At 36.8% G+C, this 25,397-nt stretch overlaps 1 protein-coding gene across 3 annotated transcripts in view; it reads left to right on the top strand.

The window, feature by feature from the left end:
• FRMD3 (FERM domain containing 3) overlaps positions 1-25,397 on the top strand; it is a 135,881-nt gene that overhangs the window by 53,835 nt on the left and 56,649 nt on the right. For all 3 annotated transcript variants that reach the window (XM_069001917.1, XM_069001919.1, XM_069001918.1), the window contains exons 2-3: positions 7,067-7,171; positions 20,077-20,119. In XM_069001917.1, the coding sequence (XP_068858018.1) occupies positions 7,067-7,171; positions 20,077-20,119 (148 nt within the window). The remainder of the gene's footprint in view (positions 1-7,066; positions 7,172-20,076; positions 20,120-25,397) is intronic.

The following is a 25,397-nucleotide window of genomic DNA, read 5'->3' as shown; positions in this document are numbered from 1 at the left end:
GACCCATTCCAGGTTGCCAAATCAGTTCTATAACCAGAGGAGTATGGGTGGTTTGTGGCTCAGATATGAAGCGTTCTTGTGGGCAAAGGTTATCACTACTGGCTGTTAACTTACCTATGAAATAAAATGGCATTAGTTCTCTAATATTTTCTATCATCTATTCACATACTTTTATACATAACAAAATGTATTAAAAGACAGATTTAAAAATTCTTCCATCCCTGCATTCTAGAATTAGACAATGTTGATAAAAATGATTTTTAATTAATATAGAAATATTAACTAGTATATAGAACAAAAGATATACTTTACAAGAGATAACTAACACAAAATAGTGTGTGGAAGAGGACTGTTATAGTTAAGTAAATGCCATCTACTTTATTGTAGAGTCATGTTTTGTGCCTTTCATTAAAAATCATTGGCTTTTTTTTCATTTTGTTTTAGGCTTGTAGAAATAGAATTAATTCTTCACTGTTAACAAAAGAAAAATCTGAGATAAATACTTTGTTTCTAAAATTAAATCTTCCTGTTCTAATTTGTTTGTTTTCTTTCAGCAAAAGTCTGTTGCTTTTTTTTATTTTGGAACTTAAACTACGATAAAAGAAGTAAATTACAACTGAGGAAATTTTCCAGTTAAATATTATATACTAGACTAGACTAGGCTTCCAGTGTATTTTCAAATAGTATAAAATACTGTTGGGTGGTGATTATGGGAGGAAGGAATTCCTTTTAAAGAGGTATACCATTTTAGCTGAGGAATGAAACAGGCATGTTCTTATTGTTCTTTATATTTTGAAGGTATTATTCAATATTCTGTTCTTGTGAAATATTTTCATATATTCTTATTGTTGTTTCCAATGATGGAACAAAAATGGCAAAGGATTTGTCTGTGTATCTGTCTTGTGAGTACTTGCTGTCATTCGTAGTGTCAGTGAATCCATAAATCTAAAGACCCATAAGAAATTTGCAGAGGGCATTGGAGATTGTCAGGGCTAGGGCTGGCCCAGTTTTGCCTTGTTGGAATTGAGTCTGTTCCACCTTACTGACTTTGGTTGCTGCAGAATGAGGGTTCTGTTCCAGGTTCTGCTATGCAGGCAAGACTTAAAAATTCATCTGAAGATACTGAGAAATTTGGGCATGCCTAGTTGTCTTCCTTTTCTGTGCCCTCAGTCCTCCTCCCTATTCATCTTCAAAGGGTTGATATTAAACGAGTCCCATTCCAGGGCACATCCCAGTCCAGTGATACTTAGTGAACTTTATTGCTCTGCCACTGGAGACAAATGCAAATGTGATGATAGCTGTATCAAAATGGATATGAGCAGAGAATTGCTGCCAGATATCCTTTTACAGCCATACTTTGGTGTAGGAGAGCTGGCCCCATGCTGAACTATGGAATAATTGTTGATGAAATGGAAGATGTGTGCCTGTTGGGATTCAAGTTATTTCTCTCATGAAAAGCCTAGAAGAAATATGATCTCATCACTGGTATAGGATGTCTGAAGAAAAGTAAAAAATGTGAGATGTGGCAGTCAAAGATGCAGTTTAGTCTGTTGCTTTTTATAATTACTAAGTGTTGTCAACAGAACTATCTTTTTCAATTTTCAGTGAGTAAAGATGCTTTTTGATTTATTTTTTTGCCTTAGAGGCACAATGGTTTTTCCCATTTTTTGACTGGGTTAGTTTTCCTTCTATGGTGTTATCATGATTGTTCTTCAATACTTGTATTTAATTCTTTTACATCCATAGAACTTAAAAATTTGTAGCACATCAAAGAAAACAAGCATGCAAAAATCAAACAGTATGCTTGCCTTGCCTGAGAGCCTGACTTTCCATAAATTTAGACAGAAATGTTGGTTTAATTATGCTTTGTTTTTGTGTTGGTTTTTTTTTTTGTTTGTTTTGGTTTGTTGTTTTTTGTTGGGTTTTTTTTTTTTTGTGTGTGTGTGTGGCTTTACACTTAAGTAATCATAAGTACACTTAAGTATGTGACCAGCTTTACACAGAGGGTCACTGTTGGGAGCTGTTCACAGAAGTAAAGACACTTATGCGGTGAGGATTGAAATCCCCAGTACAAATATACACTGTGTTTATGACTCTGCATGCTTCTTAGTAATGTCAGTGGCTTCCTGACAGAGATAAGCACAGCTGGCAGGACTTCAGTGGTTAGATAACAGAGCAGAAGCATTGTGTTTAATCTGCTTGTGACTCTTGCTCTTCCTTGTGACGACATTCAGATAAATAGACACAGAGTCCACAGTGAAGCAAATGCAAATGGGGAAGATATTTCACTGAATATAAGATCTTAAACTGCTATAAATAGTTTTCCTCTCACTTTGAGATTTGTGAAGCTGCCACAAAGGTTTCATGGTCTCATTTTACGTCATCGTAGAGTTGTTAAATTGGTAGAAAAAGTTACACTCTGCCTTGCTTTTTAAGTTGCATCAAGAAAGTGGAAATAAAAAAAGAAATTCCCAAAGCAAGCATGAAAGGGGGATAATGTGTTAGACTTAAACTGCTCAAGAGTGACAAAGATTATTGTTTGGATTACTTTCTGTATACCAGAGAAATTACCAAGGAATTGGGTTATTCAGTCATAAATTTGCAGAGTTGCAGAAATGGCAGCTGAAGTAAGAGTGTTTGGTAGGGAAAATGAGGCATTTCTCCAGTTTATTACTCAGATGCCTAGAGCTAAGAAAAAACTCAGGTTGCCCTGTGAGTCCATCAATGGAAGACTCTCTGTGATCATGTTTTTACATCTTGTTGGAGTGAACATCCCCTGTTTTGCTTAATTCTTTTGCCAGAGCTGCTAGTTTAGTTTGATACATATTTGTTTCAATAGAAAAGGAAACTTTTGATCCAGCTTAAGAGGCAGAGTTTAACAGTTATTTGCAATCTGACCTTCTGTGTTCAGGGATTTTGTCATTTACATGGTGTTATATCTGTTGCATATGCGTTGGAGTTTGTTGTGGGATTTTAGTGGTATTAAGGTCAGATATTCAAATACAGCCTTAGGAAAAACATACTCGTCTGTGCATATTTATCTAAATAAACCAGAAAGTTGCTCCTCAAATTATTTATAGAAATCTCCAAATTTTTGTGTTGAGTGTATGGAATATCTACATTATAGGACTTTGTTTAAAGCCATGGAATGGGTTACAAAAATCTGAAGGAAAATATCTCTCATTTGAGATAGACAGATATATTTGAATTAACAGACTTAGAAAAAAGTGGCTTATTCAATTGTATTCTTTTGCTGAAAACAATGTATTGATGACAATTCAAGACACTTTGTATCTCTTGCTTACAGACTTTTGTGACTCTGTGTTTCTGCCTGCATATGTCTCCTGTAATGGACAACAGTAGATGACTTCTGAGTGAACTGTGGTATAATTTCAAATATTTGAGCTGTGAAAATTTTAAGTGTAGGACCTGATTTTTACTTTCAGATTCCTCTTGTTTGTGGCTGACATCCTTCAGCCATGTTTGAAATAATGGCTTTTTTAATTTAATTTTTTCATGTTCTGACAAACATTCTGAAATGCAATATAAAATAATTTTTCCGAATTGCTGCGAAGTACTTTTTTTGTTTGGAGGGTTTAAGGATTGTTTTTGTTTGTGTGGTTGGTTGGTTGGTTGGTTTTTTTAAAGGATCACTTAATTGGAAAGCTATACGGCAACTGTCTGAAATTTCAGGCAACATTTTATAATCATTATTCTGTGACCCAAATCCATTCCTCTGCTCTGTTGTGGATGACTGGCAGTTCTTAATTTATTTTATCCATATTTTTTCACAAATCAGAATGAAATTTGGGTTTAATATATCCTTTTGTAGTATGGTGATATGTAGTAATATACGATAAATGGAAAAAGATCATTAGATTGTAAAGCTCAGAAAAATTTGAAGCTTTGTTAGAGAAATGTAGAAAATGTTTATGTATGCTGTTTGGAGAAAAAAATCAACAACCATCGCCTATTCTTCTTGCCATACAATTGATTATGAATTAGGACTTGATATGCTGTGTGCCACATCAAATATTTTTCCCTGTGTATCAATTAAGATCTGTGTTTTTTCAATTTTCAGGTGTTTAGAAGGCTTTAATAGTGGAATATTTGCAATTCCATATGAGAATTCTCACTACATTATTCATGCGCCAAATTAGCCAACTTCTGTGCGTCTTGAATATTTTTTAAAATCTAGTAATGAACGGAAGGGTATACTAACCAAGGGTGAGGTTATTAACTAGTGCCTTCTATTTATCAATGGATGGCTTAAAGATTGCTAGAGCATGAATCTAGCTTGGAGGTTTTTTGCTCTTTTTTATTTGGTTTGTTTCCATCATCTATTTTCCAAGAAAGAAAACTAGGGCATCAATTCCTTTTAGAAAGAGAATGTTGTTACTGGATTTAAAAACATTTTGTGTGCCATAGTCTTTTATCAGTTTCTTCAGGAACTCAGAAATTGGTGATTATTTAGGTGATTGATGCAAAGGTCTTTTAAATTTGATAGATTAAAATGTGCACATCTAGTAGTTTTCTGTAGAAGATTGTATTACTGACTGTTCTTCCAGTAACACCCTCTAACTTTGTCACATGAAAATATGGGCAGTCTGTTTTCCTCATTTCCAGTGTTTTAAAAAATGGATTTCTTTTGCACACTGTTGTCAGTAAAATCTGTTTTCATGTTTGATTGTACCTGAGTCATCTAACAGCTGTTATTCCCCAGTCCTATTTAATTTGCTGTAGATTTGTTTATAACTGTGTGCAGCTTGAATGTCTCATCTGTGTTTATAATTTTTCCTACTGCCTACTGTCACACACAATTTTGTCAGTATTTCGATGTCTCTCATAGTCACAAAACTTTGCAGACATTTACAAGGTTTTAAGTTGGAAAGCTGTTAATAGTAATATGACTCTATAACTGTAGACCCTTTTTTGTCAGCCACAGGGAGAGCGACACTTTTCCTTTTGTATTTTCTAGTCTTTGATATGACTTTTCCTTCTGAGGAAAGTTTTCTCTAAATTGTCACTAGGATGCCCATAGTTGTAACTGGGTACAGCACAAAAAAATGTCAGTCTATAATTTTTTTACTTAACAGTGAACAAGCTGATTTTTAAATGTCTTGAGGCTGGAAGGAAACAATTACAGAAGGAAGCCTGTTGCAGCTAGGTTACATGGAAAACGGTAACAATGCAGGGTGCAAAGCATGAGGTTGCATGAGCACAAACTGAACAGACAAATTGTGTTAACATCCTTTGACAATAGCTGTTTAAAAATAGGAAAACAAGTACATGGAAGTACCATAGTGCAGACAAGGCACATATCTTCAGGCAAGTAGGAGCATGTGGAAGAGTACAGAACTTAAATATATAGGAAGTAGAAGGTGGAGACAGACAGGAGCAGTGGAAGCAGGTGGCTTACTCAGTAGCATTTGAAACAGAGGTCCCCACATCTAGGAAAAGGATATCTGTAGAGGGACTAGCAATTCCATTGTTGCTGGAAGTGAATTTGGGAGGAGAGGTGGTCCCTATGGCAGGCAAGGGTATGTCCGCAGGAGCCTCAGCATACAGGAAGGGCAATGCAGATCTCTGTCAGGACATTAATTGAGGGTGCTTTTTATATAGTTATCTGTTTTTTCAGTGATGGAAACGAAAAGACAAGCAACTGCATCCATTCCAGAATTCCTCATTAATTGTAAAGATAAGAGAACAAAAATTTAGGTCATGGATTGTATTATTTTCGAACTCATGAGAGTTAGACATGAAACATGTCTCATTTTTCCTGTGGGAAGCAGTAGATCTCACCAGACAGTGGCGGTGCCCAGGCCATTGCTCCTTCTCCTCTTTAGAGTATGACCTCAGACAGGTCAGGATGCTGGTTTTGCCTCAGCTGCTCCTGTGCAGAATGAAGATGCTAACAATATCCAGCCTAAGAATATATGGTAAAGTACCATTAGATATACAAATGGTATCTCTTCAGTTTTGCTTTCCATGCTCTTTATGGCTTAAATTGCCTCTTAACTTCTTAAAGACAGTGTGAACAAGGCATATCATTTAAGTTTTAATTTTAATTAAGTATTATTTTTATATAAAATGATTTCATGTCCTGTGTAGTTTCTATTCAGTAGACATTAAAGAGCTAAATTCAAATTGTTTCATCTGAGGAAAGGGTAGAGATTTGCTACCTGGTACACAGCAGAGATGTCTGAGTGCAGGACCAGGGTAGACACATAGAGGGAAAAAATGCAGAGACCTGACACCACTGTGTAGTGAAGCACCTTTGTCTGCTTGGAGTGGACTGTTTCAGTCAAAACAGCTTTAGCCCCATGCTAATATTGACACAAATTGCAGTTGAGATAAAACCTCAACACGAACCTTCACATTAGCTGGATGAGAAGAAACGTGAAAATTCATGTAGGATCTCCATATTAGGCAGCAGACAGGAGAACAGAAACACACTATTGAGATTTAAGAAAGCAGAAATAAAGAATGAGATTGTTAGCTAAATATCATGCATAACAGTAAGATTTGATAAAGCCATAGTTACTCAGTGGCAATGCAAAGATCAAAACCTCTCTTTCAGTCATTTTGGCATTTGTTCTTTGTACTGTAGCTCTGACTTAATTAAGACTCTTGATGTGGGTGCTGTGTAGAGATCCAGTAGAATACTCACAGTCAGATCTTCTTTCAAATTTGGGGGACACAAAAAAACACTCAGTGTTTTGAAATTCTATGTGTAATTGAGTATCTGTTATGCCATTATAGGATCTGTGGAAGTATGATTGCTGGTAGTATGCTGAGTATTATAAATTTGTAGCTATTACAGCAGCACGAGTTTTCCTGAGGTAGGAGTAATAACAATATTTTCTTAACCAATCTGTGATTGTGGAGGGAGTATATTGATCATTAATCTCCTGAGTCTTTTAGAGAAGATAAACAGTTAAATCCTTGTCCTCATCTGAACAACAATGAATTTCATGTGCCATTTTCCTTGACACTTTGCATGGATTGTATAGACAACAAATTCAGAATACTCAACATAATGTATCATTTCTTTATCTTTTTACAGAGGGAAACCAAAGGTCAGTTTCTTATAGATCACATCTGCAACTATTACAGCTTGCTGGAAAAAGACTATTTTGGCATTCGATACGTTGACCCTGAGAAGCAGAGGGTATGTATATAATCTGTGACTACATTTGCTTTTAAGTAAAGTTAATTGATTTTTTTTTTTCAAAAAGCATGTAAGTTCTAATGCAAAGTTATATATCTCTGAGGATTTGTACTCAGGTTGTAATTCTGTAGAGGTTCCTAAAGTGGCATCATTAAATTATTTTTCCCCTCACTTCATGTATTTATTATTATGTTATTATATTATGATATATTCTGATTTATATAGTTCTTCTGGGCACTTAAACCAGAAAAGAATCTATAGGCGTGACTCAGAGTCAGCACAGAGTAGCTCTAGGCTCTGACAGTGCACTGGAATTTGGGATTTTTGCTTTTCTCTTAGAGTATGCTTCTTGGGAAATGGAAGTAGAAATCCTATTATCAGCTAAAAGCGGTCATTCTGTTTCACCCATCACAGGGTGCATGGACTTAAAATCTGCAATACTGAAAACAGGTGTGATTTGTTGAGATGTAGGGGGTTCTTCAGGTTGGTTCTCCCTATAAGCATCTTTACACTTGTGCAATAAAATTTTCAGGCTCATTTGTGTGCACAGTAATTAGTCATCTTCCCTAGGTGTTAGGTGGTTCTGCAGGTTGTATTTTATAGGTGATTTGTTACTGCTACCCCCTGCTTGGCTTCAGATGACTTTTACTGTATGAGAGTAGGGAAAAATCATCAAGACAGGAAGCAGAAGTCCTCAGACACTGAAATTCAGAACAGCTTTTTCACTGTGTTGTCCTGCTGGTCTCAAGATTAAGACTTAGATACATGACTTCAAATATCTTGTGTACATATATGGCATTTATTATCTGGAAACAATCACCAGTTTGAAGCTGCTATGATTGAAGAGGAAATAAACCATTTGGCTGGATATCTCTTGCTACACCATAAATAGTTTTGTCAAAAATCACTGTAATTGGGGTATCACCATCAGCTCAACCTTACAGAATTGCAACAGCTTTGCAAAGCTGCATCAAATAATTTCCATTGCATCCCCCTTTTAAAGTGAAAATAATTAGCAGTTATTCTGACCAATGTTCTTAATTCTTCATAATCATAAAAATTATAGAGGTGTTCACCTGGTTGGAATTGATAGGAAAAGTAGGTGGAGCACTGGATTGGGCTATAATTAAGACTTAATAAACACTTACTTCTGTTGGGAGTTTCTCTGACAGTCACTCAAAGAAAGGTACAGAAAAGTTATTTTACTTAATGGAAGTACTGACAGTTTTGTTAATAAAACCTTTTTTTTAATAAAACCCTTTTCTTTGTTGTCAGAATACTTTAAAACACTTATACTTCAGAAAAAAAATCCAAAAACCCAAACCCATGCCTACTGTAACATACCATACCCATGTTTCAAAGAGCTGTTACCTATATTGTTAGCTAAATTTACTGCACTGTCTTATCCATCTTGGCTATACAGTTGTTGTTTCACATTTCGTAGTATAGCTAATTTAGTGCTAAATTTGTGGAAGACGATACAGAAACTATAATTTTTTCTTGGTTAGCAGCAAAAGACAATATGAGAAAAAAACCTCTACGTTCTTACCTAAAAAATCCTGTTTTTTCATTTCTCTTTATATCCCACTGCTAAGAATGCTGTAGCCATCCTGTGTACTACGGTGGCTTGTATCAACTGGTCCACTCTTTAGCTGGATTTTCTAAACAGACTTACCAAACTTACATTTTCCATACATGCATTTTTAAGCGCTGATTCACAATTGCCCTCATGTTTTTAATCATAGGGATAACTTCTCTAATTGGGTAATATTTCTTTATTTTAAACTCTGTCACAATTTAGGACATGATTTATAAGGGACCCTTCTTTGTACAGACTTAAATGCTCTGTTGGCAAGTTGAAAGCAATGTACATTCTTCTCTTATGTTACAATTCATCAAAATAAGCTACTTTTATACTCAGTATCTTCTATTGTCATGAACATCTTCTTCCTGGAAGCCCAAGAATTCCTTATTTCTGCCTCCCAGTGATGATGTGAGTACACAACAACCCAGACATGCCCACACAGCTCCAGGCTTTACCACCTCATGGTTACTGCAAAAAGTTAACTCTGTCCTGGCCAAAACCAGGACAGGTCAGTAAAAAACAAAAGAAAATGATGGTTTTGAATTTATGAGGTGTGATAGCTTTTAAATTTTTTTTTTAAATTTTAGCAGTTGTGAGTTTAGATGCCTGAAATTCTTCTTAAAAAAAAATAACAGTAGTTGTCCAAGTATGTGGTTAAAGAGATAAGCTATAGTAAGTATAAGATGTCGTGGGGTCTCAGGAGAAATGCCATATGATTGTAGCCACTGTACAGATAAGAGTACTTATAGTTTTGTAGAAGAAATTTTCAAAGTTCCATGGAATAAGTGTACTTACAGTTTGGTATGAGAAATTTCCAAGGCTCAGTGGAATTCTTACAGATCCCACCAGGCAGAAAGGGAGACACATTTTCTGCAATACATTATTTGGGGTCAGTGAGATATGTCACAAAACATGAAGAGTAGCTCAGTAAAGAGATCAGTAGGTGGATTTCAGCAACAGCTTCTTTCTGAATTTAAACCTAGTGGTTTGACCAAGTACAATCACTTTGAAGGAAAGTGATAGTTCGTGCTATACCTGTTAAATATGTGTGTGACAACATACATCAGTGTCCCAAAGGCAAATAAAGTGGTGTGGGAAAATGAATAGAATTAATATAGACTAGGCTGGTTTAAGTGCATGATGTGGCTATGGTAAAAGACCACACCTTGTTTGCCTCTTGAGACTGTATTTGCAGGAGGATATTAATATCATTTGACTCTAATGAGACCTCAGCTGTTCTGATCTACATATCTGCATTCAAGAAAGCTCAACTTAACTGAAGAAGGAAAGAGGAAAGAAGGAGTATTAGAAACACAAAGAGAGTGAGACTTTGTTTATGAGGTGATTGTAAGAAAGGCACACCCATTTAGTGCAGGAAACAAAGGCTAGGATAGGGTTATACAGGCATCAGAGTGTAAAATAGAAAGAAAAAGAAAGTTGAAGCAGGGAGGTGGTTTCTTAAGCTAGTGAGAGCTGCACTGTCTGAGACCGTGCTAATGGAGGCAGTGGGGCAAAATCTTTCACTGGTTGGTAAATAATTTTAAGAGAGTTCTCTGTAATTTTATGGAAGGAGTTTATATTAAATATTGGCAAAGATAGAGACTAGGCACCATCTTCTGAAGGTTCTTTCAAACAATATGTAATAGGAGCTGAAACAAGAAAGCATAACTTTATTTTAAGAGAGTTATTGATTCTGATGTACATAGCATACAGCAGATATTGCTTTGCCCAGTTTCTCGGAAATGTTAAATGCCTCTCTTGTAGGATTTTATATGTTGTAGAATTTTATATTCGACTGCATAGTCTCTATGTTTGCACAGAACAGGTTTCAATGGTTCCAAATGAAACTGCCAAAATAATGCATTTACTTCTGGCTTTTGGTGAATTATTCTTGAGTGGGTTTTTTTGAATAGTTAACCTATATGAAATAATAGTATATTATTATATAGTGTACACAAACACACATATATATGAAATATTATGCAGATTTACTCCTGCTGGCACTTAGTCTAGCAGTGATGCTTGCCTCCATTTTATTAAGATCTAATTTTTTTTGTGCAAGGTTCCATAGTTGCTCTGAAAGCTAATTTGCAGTCTCTTCTTGTTTTGTAAGGAGGGAGCTCAAGCAGGCAAAAATACAAGCTTTAATTAATCTAAAATGTCTTCTAAATGTAGAGTATGCTACCAAAATGTAGCATTTTGGCTTAGGAGTATTGAAATGTACTGAGTTTGAGAATTTTAAAAATGAATTGTTTCAGTATTTCAGATGCTTAAAATTAGATGTTTCAAGATTTCTGTTTAGAACATTCAGAATTTCTGACTCTGTAAAAAAATGTAGACAATTGATTTAATTGTCTTATGTTGGAAAAAAATTTTGAAATGTGGGAAAATACCTGGTGTTTTTATAAGCTATTTTTCAAGTAAGTAATAACATATATTTCCTCCTCTCCCAACCTGACTTTAATAATAATCATTTTCTACTACATAAATAAACATGCGCATATATTTTGGGCATACTTAAACTTTTAAAAATTATCTATAGTTTTCTATTTTCTCTTCCACAAAAAAAATCCACCAAACTCTGGAAGACACTCTTAACAGAAGGCAGCCTTGTATCTTCTTTTATATCTTTGGGTATATGGGAGAGGAACAAAATCGAAATAAAATTGAACTAGCAGTTAAAGACTCTAGGTTCTACACTATGTTGTATCTTTTAGAGTCAGATTTGGATGCTCCTTTGGGGAAACTTTGCCTTAGGGTAGATTCAAAAATGTCAGTAGTGTACTAACAGTATGCAGTAAATTGAGGTATGCCATTTCATGTCTAGTGATACTGAGAACAAATGAGTTCCTAGTGTATATATATTAACCATTGACTTTTTCGTGTGGATTTCTGAGAAAATTGTGTGGGCTCACGTTACCTTTCTCCCTGACACTAAACTGTAGTAACATTTGAAGCTAGTTTTGGCCAAATGTGACCAGGGCAGTGATCATCCCTCTGTATTCGGCACTGTTGAGGCTACATCTCAAATCCCGTGTTCAGTTCTGGCCCCTCACTTTAAAAAGGACTTTGAGGTGCTGGAGACTGTCCAGAGAAGGGCAACAAGGCTCATGAAAGGACTAGAAAACATGTCTGAGGAATGGCTGAGGGATCTGGGTTTGTCAGGGGGGACCTCATCGCTCTCTACAGCTCCCTAAAAGGAGGGTGTCGGGAGGTGGGGGCTGGTCTCCTCTACTGTGTCTGCACTGAGGATGAGACAGGGCAGATTCAGATTAGATATTAGGAAATTTTTTTTCACTGTTAGGATGGTCAGGAAATAGGTTTCCCAGGGAGGTGGTGGAGTCACCGTCCCTAGAGATGTTCAAGAGGGATCTGAATCTCTTGCTGGATGATGTGGTTTAATGATTTAGGGTTACAGCGGCAGTGTTGTGTGAACGATGGGACTGAATGATGTTAAAGGTGTGTTCCAGCCTTGATAGTTTTACTATTCTATATAGTTTTCAAATGTTAAGTTCTTGTATGGTTTCATGAAGATAAGCTGTCACATTGGTGGATAGAACCCTGTTATTCTTCTTACTGAGGAAAACACTGAAGAGCAAAACCAAACCAGGAAATCTCTAGAGACTGGAGAGAGATTCACTGTAAGAACCCAGAAACCATCATCTGGATCTTGTAATTTTTAATACTTTCAAATAGGAAACATGCCTGGATGAGCTGTTACTGATTCTCCTACTCAAGGAACTTCTTCCTTGTACCTTTTCTTATACTAGCTACTGTATTGAGGCCAATTGTCACACCCTCACACTTGTGGAAATGCAGAATGGGTAACTCTCTGCTGGATACCCTAGGTTTACCAAGCAGCTTTTTTGTGTTTTTTGGGCTGGTATGAGATGAGAATAGAATGATACAGTGCAGCTGCTTGTTCAGCATCTTCTCTAGAGTAGATTTCTTGTTGAAGGAGTCCATTGTTCTTGAGGGCAAGGGAAGATTCAACAGAAGGAAGATGTTAGTGTGGTGAAATATAGTCTTTAAATCCCTTCAGGAGGGCATCTGAGCAATGATTTAAAGTTGGAAATACTTTTTTCCTTTTCTTTCCACTCCCAGTGGATCAATCTGAGCACATGCTTGTGATTTTGTTTTTGAATGTGGAAGTATGAGGTGGTAGTTGACAGAAGTATCTAGGAGCTACCCATGGGGTAGGTTGGAAGTGTCATGAAAAGGCTTTTTCGGACCGTGAAGCAACTGTGAAGTCTCACCCGTCACTGTAGAAATGTTTGAAATCATAATCACTCTTAAGCATTAAGATGCTTTGTCAGGTGGGTGTGCTGCAGGGCTCTCTGGGAGCAGCACAGCAGAGCAGTGGTTTTAGCTCTGTGCCTGTACGTCTGGCGGTATGAAAATAAAGCTTTCAAATCAGTGAAACTACTCTTAGAGTACATTCCCTCTGTGCAGCTGATCCTGAATGGTAGCTTTGAGTACACTGGGATTTTCTGACTTTCCCAGAGCAGAGAGCTGCTTGGTTCTTTGACAGAAAGATGACATGGTACACTGTGTTTTTCAGAGTGCCTGCCAATTTCCTCCTAAAGAACTGTCGCAGATACAATTCTCATTTTCCTTTCAAGCTTAAATATGGTGAAAACTGGTTGACAATTCTACAAGAGATAGGGTTTATTTTTGTCAGATTGCATATTTATTTCACTAGTAAGGGTCGTGGGGAGACCTATTTGTATTCCCAAGTACGGCACTTACAATTGAACTGGGCAGAATATTTGTTTAATCTTACAACCTAATTAGTTCAGCACTGTACCAGTATTTACTAGGGAAGGAAACTGTAACCTCGGGTCTGTCAGTAATGAATTTCTTTATCATGAAGTAGTGGTTCTGTTTTTAATGGGAGCTACAGACATGTACAAAATGTACAGCAGTTTCTCATCAGAGAGACCTTTGGGAAGGGTCAGCAAATCTTGGGAGCAGCATATCCCTGTTCTAGCAAGAGCAGCAATTTAATACATGTACTTAAAAATGTGCACCTAGTCCCACATGAGGGTGGTGAAGGTTGGCAGGAAGACACATCAGATAATTTGCAACCTCAGTTCAATGAAGTTATGTTTTTGTGTAAGGGGTTGCAATACTCCATACAGTTACGAAAAGAGATCTGTCTGGGAGAGCTCCAGTCTGTGTGAAGGGGTAGAAGACAAGTGTTACAGGCAGAACCCTAGAATGATTGAACCATAGGTTAATAAAAATCTTATCCTTCTCTATGCATATGAAGCTCTCCTCCAGGACAGAGTTATCACAAAAGTTACTTGTATTTGCATGAACTCTTGCTGCAATGCTGCTTGTTGTTTGCAGTTCAGGTCATGCTGGTTCAGAAACAGTATAGTAGAACTAGAAAAGGAATAAAGAAGGACATGACAATTATATCTAATAGAAAGGGATTTCATCCGGAGATGGATTAGACAAGAATAATATGGCTAGAAAAAGAGGTGAGTGAGAGAGAATGAGTAAGAGAGTCAGAGATCAAGCAAAAGTGAGTGAGAGAGAAAGATATGATGTAAAATAGATTGGAGAAGGTGGTCAGGGAAGAGTTGCCCTGTAGTTCTTAGAACTGAAACACTCTAAAGCAAACTAACTATAAAGTTACTAGTATTCAGAAATAGTTTTTAGAAAACCATAGGCAGTAATAAAATTCATTGTAGATGTCAAAAATTTGAAAGAAGTGTTAAAAAATGGGAGTTTGAAAAAATTGGTGAAAGCCTACCAGGATTTACAAACAAATTGTAATGGAGGCTGCTGGAAAAAGCTTATTGAGCACAATGGGAGCTACTGCTCATTTTCTTTTTCTAAGTGCTCACTTCAGACCATTTTCAGAGACTAAATGCTGAGTTAAATGGCAGCTTGCTTTTACCAGTAGAGTTGCATTTATGTATTAAGCAAAAATTTGACAGAAATGAATAGTTGTGTGAAGAGAGTATATGCACATAGACTTATTTCAGCAGAAGTGTTACTAACTAAATATCTTGTGTAAAGATTAGTAAACTTGTAAACTAAATCATTTTGAAAGACATACTGATAACAACAAAGAGTTTTTTTCTATCAGCTGTGAACCTGTTGTCTGTGAGAATGGAGTGGCTCACGTGTACATCAATATATGGAGATTTTATGGCCAGATCTTCAACTAATGTGGAGACTATGGATAATTTTGGCTACTCCAACACACAGCAGTGATAATTTGGAAATTTTTAAAATAAATTTCAGTTCAGAATCATACAAATGGTGATTCTGTTCCAGTGTATGTTGCTATTTCTGGATCAGATTAATGTTTGTGATAGTGATGTAACTTGTTTCTTCCTGCTTAGCATGCCACTAAATAGCATCAGTGCCCTGATTTTGGAAAAAATACAGAGGTGCAGCTCTTTTTCTACAGTAGAACAATATCAATATTCTTGGTATAAAGGTTCTTGAAAACATGAAAAAATTTTATTGGTCTCATGGTATGAAGAAACGTGCATTGCGCCCTGGGCCCTTTGGCATCTCTTGGGCCTTTATGGAGTGGACACCTAATTAATTCCCCTGTCTGAGATTCCATAAGCTTTGGATACTGTTACTTTTTTGGTTTGGTTGTTTTTTTTTTTTGGTGGGTGGTGACCTCGTGCAAGAATTTACTTTGATTTTGCTCCTCATTGAAGGAAAAGATTAAATATTCATTTTCAAGATTAATACAGGGTGGAGTTTTAAATAAAATTAATAGTCTTTTACTTTTTTAGCTGTGTTTCATATCTCCATTCTCCTGCTCTTTTCTGTTGATTAAACAAAGTTTTCCAGTCCAGTCCTTACCTGGAATATTTTTGTAAAACCTGCACATTCTTCTGATTCTATTTTACTGTGTGCACATCCAAGCACTTGGCTAAGTATTGCTTGCCAAGCGAGATTTAAATATTCATGGTGTTTGGCCATTTTCAGTTGCCTTTTCATAACTGCTCCTCTTGAAACACAGGGACTAAATCAAAAGCCTCTTGGCTTGGAAGACGGGAAAGACTTGCTTTGAGGGTGGTAAAGCACTGGAACAGGTTGCCCAGAGAACCTGTGAATGCCCCATCCCTGGAAAGGTTCAAGGCCAGGGTGAATGAAACTCTGACCAACTTGCTCTCACGACAGATATCTCTGTTAATGGCATGGAAGGTGGAACTAAATAATTTTTATAGACCCTTTCAACCCACGCCATTCTACGATTCTACCACTGTGTCCTCTTTCCTCAATGCTTCTTATTTTAAACCCCTTAACTCTGTGCTGAATTAAGACCAAGCTCAGTCCTTTCAGACCTTGTCAGTGAATGGCTTTGTTTGAAACAGGTTGAAACAGGCTGAAGCGTTTTTACTAAAAACATATCAGTGTTTGTGGCATTAAACTGACTTTCTAGAATGGTGCTTTTACCCTTGCAGGGTGTCCTTGTTCACCCTGAGCTTTTGCTGTGAAAGCTGATAGCACATCAGCTGCTCAGCACTTGTGGGTAAGCAAGAACACACCTGGCCTCGCTAATGACTACTCAGCGCCACTTAAGGGCTGATCGGAGCTGAAGGCTCTATTTACAAAGCTAAAATTGCATTAGTCTAAAACACAAGCTACAATTGCAATGAAATCTTAGTCAGAAGGCAATGCTCAGCATATTTTAGGATCCCAGCACCAAAAGTGATAACCATGATAGTTTGCTTACTCACCCCTGGCACTTGAAGCACCAAGACTCATTAGCTATCCCATGACTGACCTTCAAGATCTCTATGTATCTTTCTCTCTCCCTTCTGCTTCTGTGAGGACATCTGTCTGACCACTGAGACGCCCAGAAGCTACTGAAACTGCTTTTGACAAAGAGATCAGGAATTAGTAGTGCTGAACATGAGTCTCATCTCAGGATGCTTGTTTATGTGTTAGCTGGGTTAGGATCAAAGTCTATTCTTTCCCATTGGGCAGCAACCATGTTGCTAACATGCTTTCAATGAAACAAGAGGCTGAGCCCCTGCAGGAATGATTTCTGATGATCATTAAGTGCTATCACGTACAGAGCCAAGCTGGTTTCAGGGTGTAGGCCATCATCCAATTAAAGCAGCCTTTATGGACTACAGTGTCAAATACATGAGACAGAACTGAAACTGCATAAAATTACTTGAGTTTTTCTCTCCCTGATTTGCACATTTTAGTGCTTGTAGAGAAATAAAAGGTTATTGCCTCTAGTTCCAGTTTTACATCTGACTAGTTTTGTTTGGTTTTTTTTTATTAGTCTTTTCAAGTACAATAAAGGGTACAATAACTCCTTACAATAAAGAGGTGAGAACATCTGTGGACTGTTCTTGCAAGGCAGTGTGGTATATGTATTAATAACATTTTTTGTAGGTGAACATTTAAAATGCTTCTAAAATTTATGTTGAAAAGCTAACTCAAAATGTTATATTTCCCTTTCGTCTAAGATTTTTTTTTTTCAGGAAAATTGTTAAAAAAATATTGCTACATGGAAAAAGCATTTTGGAAAATCAGATACTTTTCAATTTAAAGTTTCTGCAGAAACAGTTTGATTAATTTATAGGAACCCTAATCTGGTCCTAACTATAACAGCTAATTAATCTTGGAATAAATATAGCTTGGATACTGTTATTAGAGATGAGGCACAGGTATTAATTATTAATAGTCAATGCTGTAAGGCTGAAAGATAAGTACTCAGGGGAACATCTTTCCTAAACTCAAATTGAAATATGCAAACAAATATAGGGGTGGCTATTTCCAGAAGTATTAGCAATGACTAGGTGTTTATCTTCCCCTGACAGTCAGAGAGCATTAAGCACCTAATTGCTGTGTCTTTGAAAATCTCCACGAATTATAAAATAACACCTCACTTTTCTGGAAGATTCAACTGAATTGTGTACACGTTTGCAATCTTCCACCAACAGAAGGTCACAACAGAAATCTGAGCTTGTAAAAACTGCCTGTCAGTTCCATGACCTCCATGTGAAGGTCTAGATTGCTTAATTGCTCAATGTCTTTTCAATCTGTTTTTAACCCATGAAGGTCAGGTCTTAGTGAAACGTTTATTTTTGGATGTGTTAGGTAAATTTGCATTCCTGGGGGTTTGAGGAATTTCATCCACATTTCCCCTCTTTCATTATTCGCATGGTTATTATGAGGGTTTCGTATTTGCAAATTGGCTTTTTTTACCTCTGACTTTTTTGTTAGAATAGCTAATTAACTTTTTCAAACAGGTCTAAATGCTGGTCTGGTCTGTGCTGATATTCCAGCTTGGTATTTCAAAATGAAATATCAAGAAAGTTGTGTTGTGTTTCTGCTAGATGAAAATAGTAAATAATATTAACTTTCCATTTCCTGGAAGCAGTACAGCGTGGAACACTGTCCAAGTTCCCCTTTGCTGTCTGAATCTTCATCTAACACTGGCCTGTTCCTGGTGGATGTGGGATGAGGTGTGTGAAGAGGTTAAGGAAAGTGCACTTGTATATCTGTGTGTCCTGACTGGTTTCTTGTATGTGAATTCATTCTGGATTATGTATCTATAAACCACTGCAGACTGTATAAGATTTCTTAAATCTTATTGTCTTAATTGTCTTTACCTTTTTATGAGCAGCTCTCACCCCCCATTATTCAGAGTGAAACATATAAAAAATTTATATGCATGATCTAAAAAAAGACTGAAATGAGCTAGATATTTCTGGTAAGTCAGTGAAACAGTCATTGTTGCTTCAATTCTGTTTCTTTCATCTTTTTTTCCTAAAAAGAGAGATACTGGGAAAAGGGAATAGGTAAAGAAATGTGTAGGGTTGTTGTTTTGTTGTGGCTGTTGTTTGAAGTTTGAGGTTGTTGTTTGTTGTTTTTTTGTTTGTTTGTTTGTTTGTTTGTTTGTTTTTTTTTTGTTGTTGTTGTTGTTTTTTGTTTGTTTGTTTGTTTGCACCAGGGCTCCATATCAGACTCTCAGTGATAAGTGAACTTTAAGTAGAAATATATTGCAGAGCTTATCTCCAATATAATACTGTAAACTACATGTAGGTGTTTCTGAGCAGCCATAGCATATAAATGGCAGATACTTGAAAATATTCTTTCCAAGGTATTTGTTTTGTCAAAAGTTCTCTTTCAGAAAACTAATTTACGGTTTTCTTGACTTCATCTGAATTCTTGAGATGCCATAATTTTTAAAGTAATAATTTTATGTCAGTTATTAACAACTCCTACAAAATATCTACCCCTGGTTGTTCTCTGTAGTAGAATGCCTAAAAGTTATGAAGAGAAATGGTATCCCATGTAGGATATTTTAAGTATTATATATGGTCTAATAAATGCTAGGTTTTCTTTTTGCAGTTGACCAAAGGGTTTCAGACCTAGAATGAAATGGTTAAAAATGAAACCCCTTAGTGCATGGCCTTCCAGTGTTGATTATGCTTATTAAAACTGAATGCTGTGCTTTTTGACCAGCTGCTTCTGCAGCACAAATCTCATTTTACTGTGGAGAATTTTGCTTACAGGAAAAATACTAGTACAAAACCTGCTGGCTGTGGTCAGAAGTGGCACTTGAATATCAGCATGTTCTTTTGTCTGACAAAACACCCTCCTGAGGAGGTCAGCTAGTGCTAGCAGGGGAAGTGCTAAAGCTCTTAATTAAAATGTGAGCCTAACTTTTGGTTACAGAAGTACCTGATTTTATTTTTTAAGAGAATAAAAAAATGAAACTTTTCCTGCCAGGACAGTCTTTTCCTGGAAAGTTATGCACCTACTGATAAGTGTCTATACCTCTCTGTTGTACATTGGCTGTCTGTATTGTGAGCATTTCCTGGAAAAGTGCACTCTTTTTCCCTTCAGCTTTTTAGTTATTGCTAGAAGAGAACAATAGCTTGTGTCCTGAGGGTTTTGACTGGGGATATAGTATTTAGGCATTCGTCAGTTATATGAAATGCAGAAGACAACACAAATGAAGAGACAGTGTTAAAGTTTCTGAACAGTCTGTCCTACTGTCTGATATGACCGCTCTTCTGGAAAACAATGGCTGAAAGTATGAGACTGAAATGTCTGCTGCAAGCTGAGAACTAGCGCCTGTACCCTTTAAATGTGTCTTTGAAATATCTGTCATGTTTCTTTCAACTACATCTATTTTACAGGCACTGGTGACATCAAGTATGCTTACACAGTGCAATTACAGTATGGAAGTGCTTTTCTCATTTATGTACGTCTCAGTGAAACAAAATTCCTACTTCTCATTTTTGGTATCATACACATTTACATTGTCCACTGTGATCTGTATTAATCTCTGCTCTCTGCTTTGTCTTTCCAGCACTGGCTTGAGCCCAACAAATCCATCTTCAAACAAATGAAATGTAAGTCTTGAGAGCTCATGTTTTTAAACTGATTTTCAAATGTCTGAAGGTTTTCTTCTGCTTCCATGCAGTAATTTAGAATAAGCTTCATTTATTTCTCACTGCAAATATGTCCTTCATGTCCTATCTGGAGTCCTAAAAACTTTATGCTACCCTGATTTCACCATCTCACAGTGCTCTGCACATGAAAAGCTTTTCCTTACTGCTCAAGGCTAGAGCCAGAGGCCAGCAGATGTTTGGGGTGGCATATCTGGTGGGAAGACCTGTATGTTCCAGCTCCCGTTTTCAGTCAAATGCAATCAGCCACTGGGAGATGGCAACAAAAATGGAACATGGCAATTGCTTCTGGGTCTTTTCTGGTTTTGCTTCTTTCTGGTGCCCCTTGCTGCCTGAAAATGCAGAGTATTGCCTTGAGATCATTGTTGTCCAGCAAAATCAAGTACTGTGGGCTAAGTAGTGAGCTTCTGCCACTGGTGGGGGGAAATTAAGATCATTATTTTAAAAAATGTCCTCAAAACAGGAGTGCATTATTTTAATTATCTTTTTGAAATGTTACTGTCTGGCTTATGGTTTCCATTAAATAGTCCAACTGTGAAGACCTCTCCAGGAGACAGAGCTGCTTTGGTACTCAGAAGTTTATGTCCAGCAGCAGAAGACAGTTTATTTAGCAGTTCTGGAGACTTGATTTAGCTCATTAGAAGTTGTGTCTTAGCCGTTATCTATCTATCTGTCTATCTATCTATCTATCTATCTAATCTATCTATCTATCTATCTATCTATCTATCTATCTATCTATCTATCTATCTATCTGTGTTGAGAGTGTTCTGAATTATTCAAAACAACTTTTCCTGCATACAGATGTTGCCTAGATGTGGTAGATGGTAGTCCATCAATTCCATGGATGTAGTGATTTGATGGCCTCATCAGAGGATTTCTGTGTCTTTTGTGATAGAATCCTAATCAAAACTCTAAAAACAAATGAATGCATAGCAAAAAAAGCAAAATAAAATGCAGCTAGCATGAGGTTATCGTGGTGAACAGGTCTTAAGAACAACAGCAAAAAATAATGAGATGCTAACAAAGGATTTTTGTTACCAGCCTTAGATTTAGGATATAGAGGTTGAATTAACTATATGATTGGCAACTTACATCTATTACTAGTGTAACTTAACTTCATCTTATGTCACAGAAGAAGGACTTTAGTTGCTACAATAACCCTTTAAGGAAACCTTTTAAGGAAAAAAGAAAATAAAGCTATATTTTATGTACATGTGTAGAATCCATTAGATTATGCTCCCACAGGTTTCAAGGACATTTTTTTAATGAATCTGGCATCAGGAACATTTTGACTTATTTTTCTAAAAATAGTCTATATTAATGTAGAACACCAAACAATTTCTAAAGGCACAAGGTTAATTCATACTTGATCTAAAAATATTCAGTTTATTATGAAAAGGTTTAGACTCAGAAGAAGAAATTACTGATACTCATTTGCAAAACATTCCAGTCTCAGGTGGCAAAAGTGAGGACTGAAATTAGTAGACAGTGCAAAGCCTAAAAACTGAAGCAATGAAGTAACTGGTTAATAGCACATACATTATGCATACATGGTTTCTGGGAGAAATGATGGCAGAAAGCTAATCACAGTGACTGTATTAGATGGATGTTTTCTTTTATTTCTTTGCATTAAGGAATTAAGGAAACAGGAATAATTCTCTCTGATAATACTAATGACTCAAAAGTTCTAACTTCAGTTGAATGCTTAGATTTACATAGAATTGTGAAGCACTTGCGTACATGCAAAAAATTTCCAAAAATGTGCTTGAGCTCAACTACCATTTGTAGGGAACTTCCTTTTCCTCCAGCACAGCAGCAAGTTTTTCTGTGTGTTTATTCATGCACTCAGTATTCACAAATATTTGGAGCACAAAAGATTTGACTAGTAGAAGTATTCTGGTATACATTTATACTACCTTTCATGGGCCTCAGTGGTACATGTATCAGTCAGGCACAATCCCTCTATATAGTCAGGTTGTACAGAATTCACTATCTGGCAACAGTACATTTCTGGAATAGAATGTTGTATATTTGGAGCTCTGAAGTGTCCGTAGGATCTTGTGTGGTGTGCTAAGTTTTAACCTCTTAAGCTTTGGAAAAAATAGTTTAGAGTTCATGTTTAGTAACACTGGGATATGCCAGGAAGAATCTTCTAAAATGTTTTCTGTTTTGTCTTATTGCATATGAAATCATATTTAAATGTGTTCTGGTGCCACACAAAAAGAATGAAGGCATGGTATATTTTCTGTCTCATCATCTACGTTTGCATTTTCCACTCTCATTGTAATGTTTGTGTTTTAACATGATGTGTAAAGTCTAGATCTGTGCCTCAGCCATTTTTACCATGAATTTTGCCCGAGACGGAACAATTTAGTTTCTGAGAAATGTCCTGAACCACTGTCAATCTTGTTTGTACAAATTGAAGCCAACTGGTGACCCATGATCAACAGCTGCAAGAAGTGTGCTTCCAATAGTGTGTTGGAAAACTGTTTGGAAGGTTGCCTAAGGAAGCTGTATCTCTGTGGTTCAGGATACAGAACTTCTGAAAGAAATTTTTCTGTTCTTTTGCGTGTTTTTGTGTATACTGTTATTCTCTCCCAAATGCTGGCAGTAAAATTCTCTTTTTGGCCATCCTACACATTGTGTTGCTTATTTTCTGTTTAGGAATGGAATAGTGTAAAACCCAAGTCACATCAACACTGTTTAAGTAAAGAACTGAGTTTTCCCATGCACTTTCTCTCTTGCTACTTTTGGATAAGTTTTAAAGATTATTCTGTATAGTAATATACAGCTCTCCTGTAACCTATTTGGTGGGAAATATCCAAATATATGTGTTTTGTTCTTGATGACAATGGAACAGAATATTTTCTATTTCTCTGATATGCAGGAGTTCTAAATGTCCATGTTTTTCTTTCTGCCTTGCCTAACTGAAAGAGTGTACTCTACATATTAGGGGAAAATTCTTTACTGTGAGAGTAGTGAGGCACTGCAACATGTTGTCCAGAAAGGTAGTACGTGTCCCGTTCTTGGAGGTGTTCAAGGCCAGGTTGGAACCTGGTCTATTGCAAGTTGTTCCTGCCCATGGAAAGAGGTTTGGAACTAGATGATCTTTAACATCTCTTCAAACCCAAACCACTCCATGATTCTGTGATCTGAAAGAGTAAAGATAAAAGGATTTTCTCCTGTGTCAGGTCATTGGAATTTTGCAATTAAATTGCCTAATCTCTAATCCTGTCCTAAAATCTGAAAGGCGGTAGAATGAAACAGAGGATCTCAGTACAAATGTAAAGAAAAGTTTTGTCAAATACGAGATTCATAAATACGTGTACAACGAGAACAGGAAGTTTTGTGTGATCCTCCCGGCTGTGTATTCTATACCTGTGATCCTCATGAAGATTTTTAAGCATTTAAGCACCTTTTTAAGCATTATTATAAGCAGGTGACAAAAATCCACCTTGCCCTGTTTTATTCTGTAACTAATGAGTGCAATGTGGGAGACCCCTAGTTTGAGATTTGTGATGGATCAGGTATCACTTACACATAAAAACATTGAGTAATATTCTGTCTGTCTTAAAAATGCTCAGCAAGGAGTATGGATAAGCAGCTGATTCATCTGGTAAGGGAAGAGGCATGTGGAAACAACTGAGTATGTCTTAATGGTTCCCCGGAGATCCTTCTGCAGCATTAGTGAACATGAAGACTATTTGAGTGTAATATTTTTCTTGCTTGTGTGTTTGTTTTTTAAATTTCACTAGCTTTTTGTAGGATACTGTAGTTCAGAGAATATGTAACATCTGCTTTTGGCTTTCAGTATCCACCTGTACTTCATGTTTAGTATAAAACCCCCACACTACCAGTGCAGTGAATTACAGAAGGTAGTATTTGTGCTGGGTGAAAAGCAGATTGTAAAAAACAAATAGGAAACCTTCCAAAAAAGTGTCAGCTGAGAATCTTCCATCTTCCTCTATTTGGTTGATACTTGTAAAATTTCAATCAAGTTTTTCACCAGCTTTTAAAAACTATTTTCTTCTTTCATAATGTTGTGGTTTGACCCCAGTGTCTTGGGGTGACTTTATGATGTGTATCCCATATCGCTGCCCTATGCCCAGAAATTAATTCTTGTGCCTTTTTATGCCTTTAAACTGAGCCTGAGAGGGGGAAGGAAAAACTGAGCAAAACTTTCTCAAACCAGTTTGCAGCTTGTTCAAGGTCACACAGAGATAGCAGGTTTTTTTTCCCCAGATGTGGCAGGGGAGGGATGAAGCACTCAGCTTGCTGCTTTCCAGTCAGTTTTTGGCCAGTTGTTCAGTTTCTTTTCCTCCAGAGAGAGACTGAGAGTTGAATTTTTTTCCTTCCCTGGAATTATTTCGGATTTTCTCCCTTTTCTACTGGACTGCTTCAACATCAGAGCACATTGGGAGGACTTTCCACTGAGCGCAGAGGGCCTGGCCCTGGGCCAAGCCCCAGCTCCGAGGAGACCAAAGAGAGAACTCTAACACTTTCCCAGTTTTTTTCTCCACAGCGAGAGATTTTATTATTTAGCATTTTTTTTTCCTTTTCCCGTGTGTTTGTTAAATAAATAGTTTTATCTCCCTCACTTTCCTTCGAGGAAAATTTATTTTTCCTGAACCTGGTGGGGGAGGGGTGGTGACCTGCCTTCTCTCAGAGGATTTATTTCTAAATTTGGCCAAACCAGTACAAATTCAGTGGTGCCCAACTGCGTGGCTCAAAGGAAAGTGAAAAGCCTGTGCTAATTACATTTTGGTTTGAATTTACTTATTCTGTGTTGGGGTAAAATAGTCACCATGTTGGTTGAATTCATAATGTTTCTCTGGCTTGATATATTCATGTATTTCTGATCCATAGGCTTGTTTAAGGTACTAGTGCCTTTCTGGTCCCTAGGCCTATCTGCCTATCCACAACTTGCTCCGATCTTATCCTCAATACGGAATTTTTGCAGAGCAGGGGCACGAATTCGGATTTCTATTTTGCTGTGCTCAGTGATGATAGTGCTTTATAAGAAGTGGACAGAGGTACAGGCAGCTGTTCAAAGTGTGTATGATATGTGGTTTCTCCATCCTAACTCCAGTCCTAGTTTCAGTAGCCTGTTTTGGGAATTTATTAGTAATTGCACCCAGATTGTTAGAGGAGGAGGAGACAGGGTTTCCCTTCCCTTTAAATTTGATAGGTTATCTTTTGACAGTATTCAGTTTCCCCTGGA

The sequence above is a fragment of the Aphelocoma coerulescens genome, assembly GCF_041296385.1.
Source record: "Aphelocoma coerulescens isolate FSJ_1873_10779 chromosome Z unlocalized genomic scaffold, UR_Acoe_1.0 ChrZ, whole genome shotgun sequence".
NCBI lineage: Eukaryota > Metazoa > Chordata > Aves > Passeriformes > Corvidae > Aphelocoma > Aphelocoma coerulescens.
The sequence above is the reverse complement of the archived record's forward strand: the minus strand, read 5'-3'. Positions and strand labels throughout refer to the sequence as shown.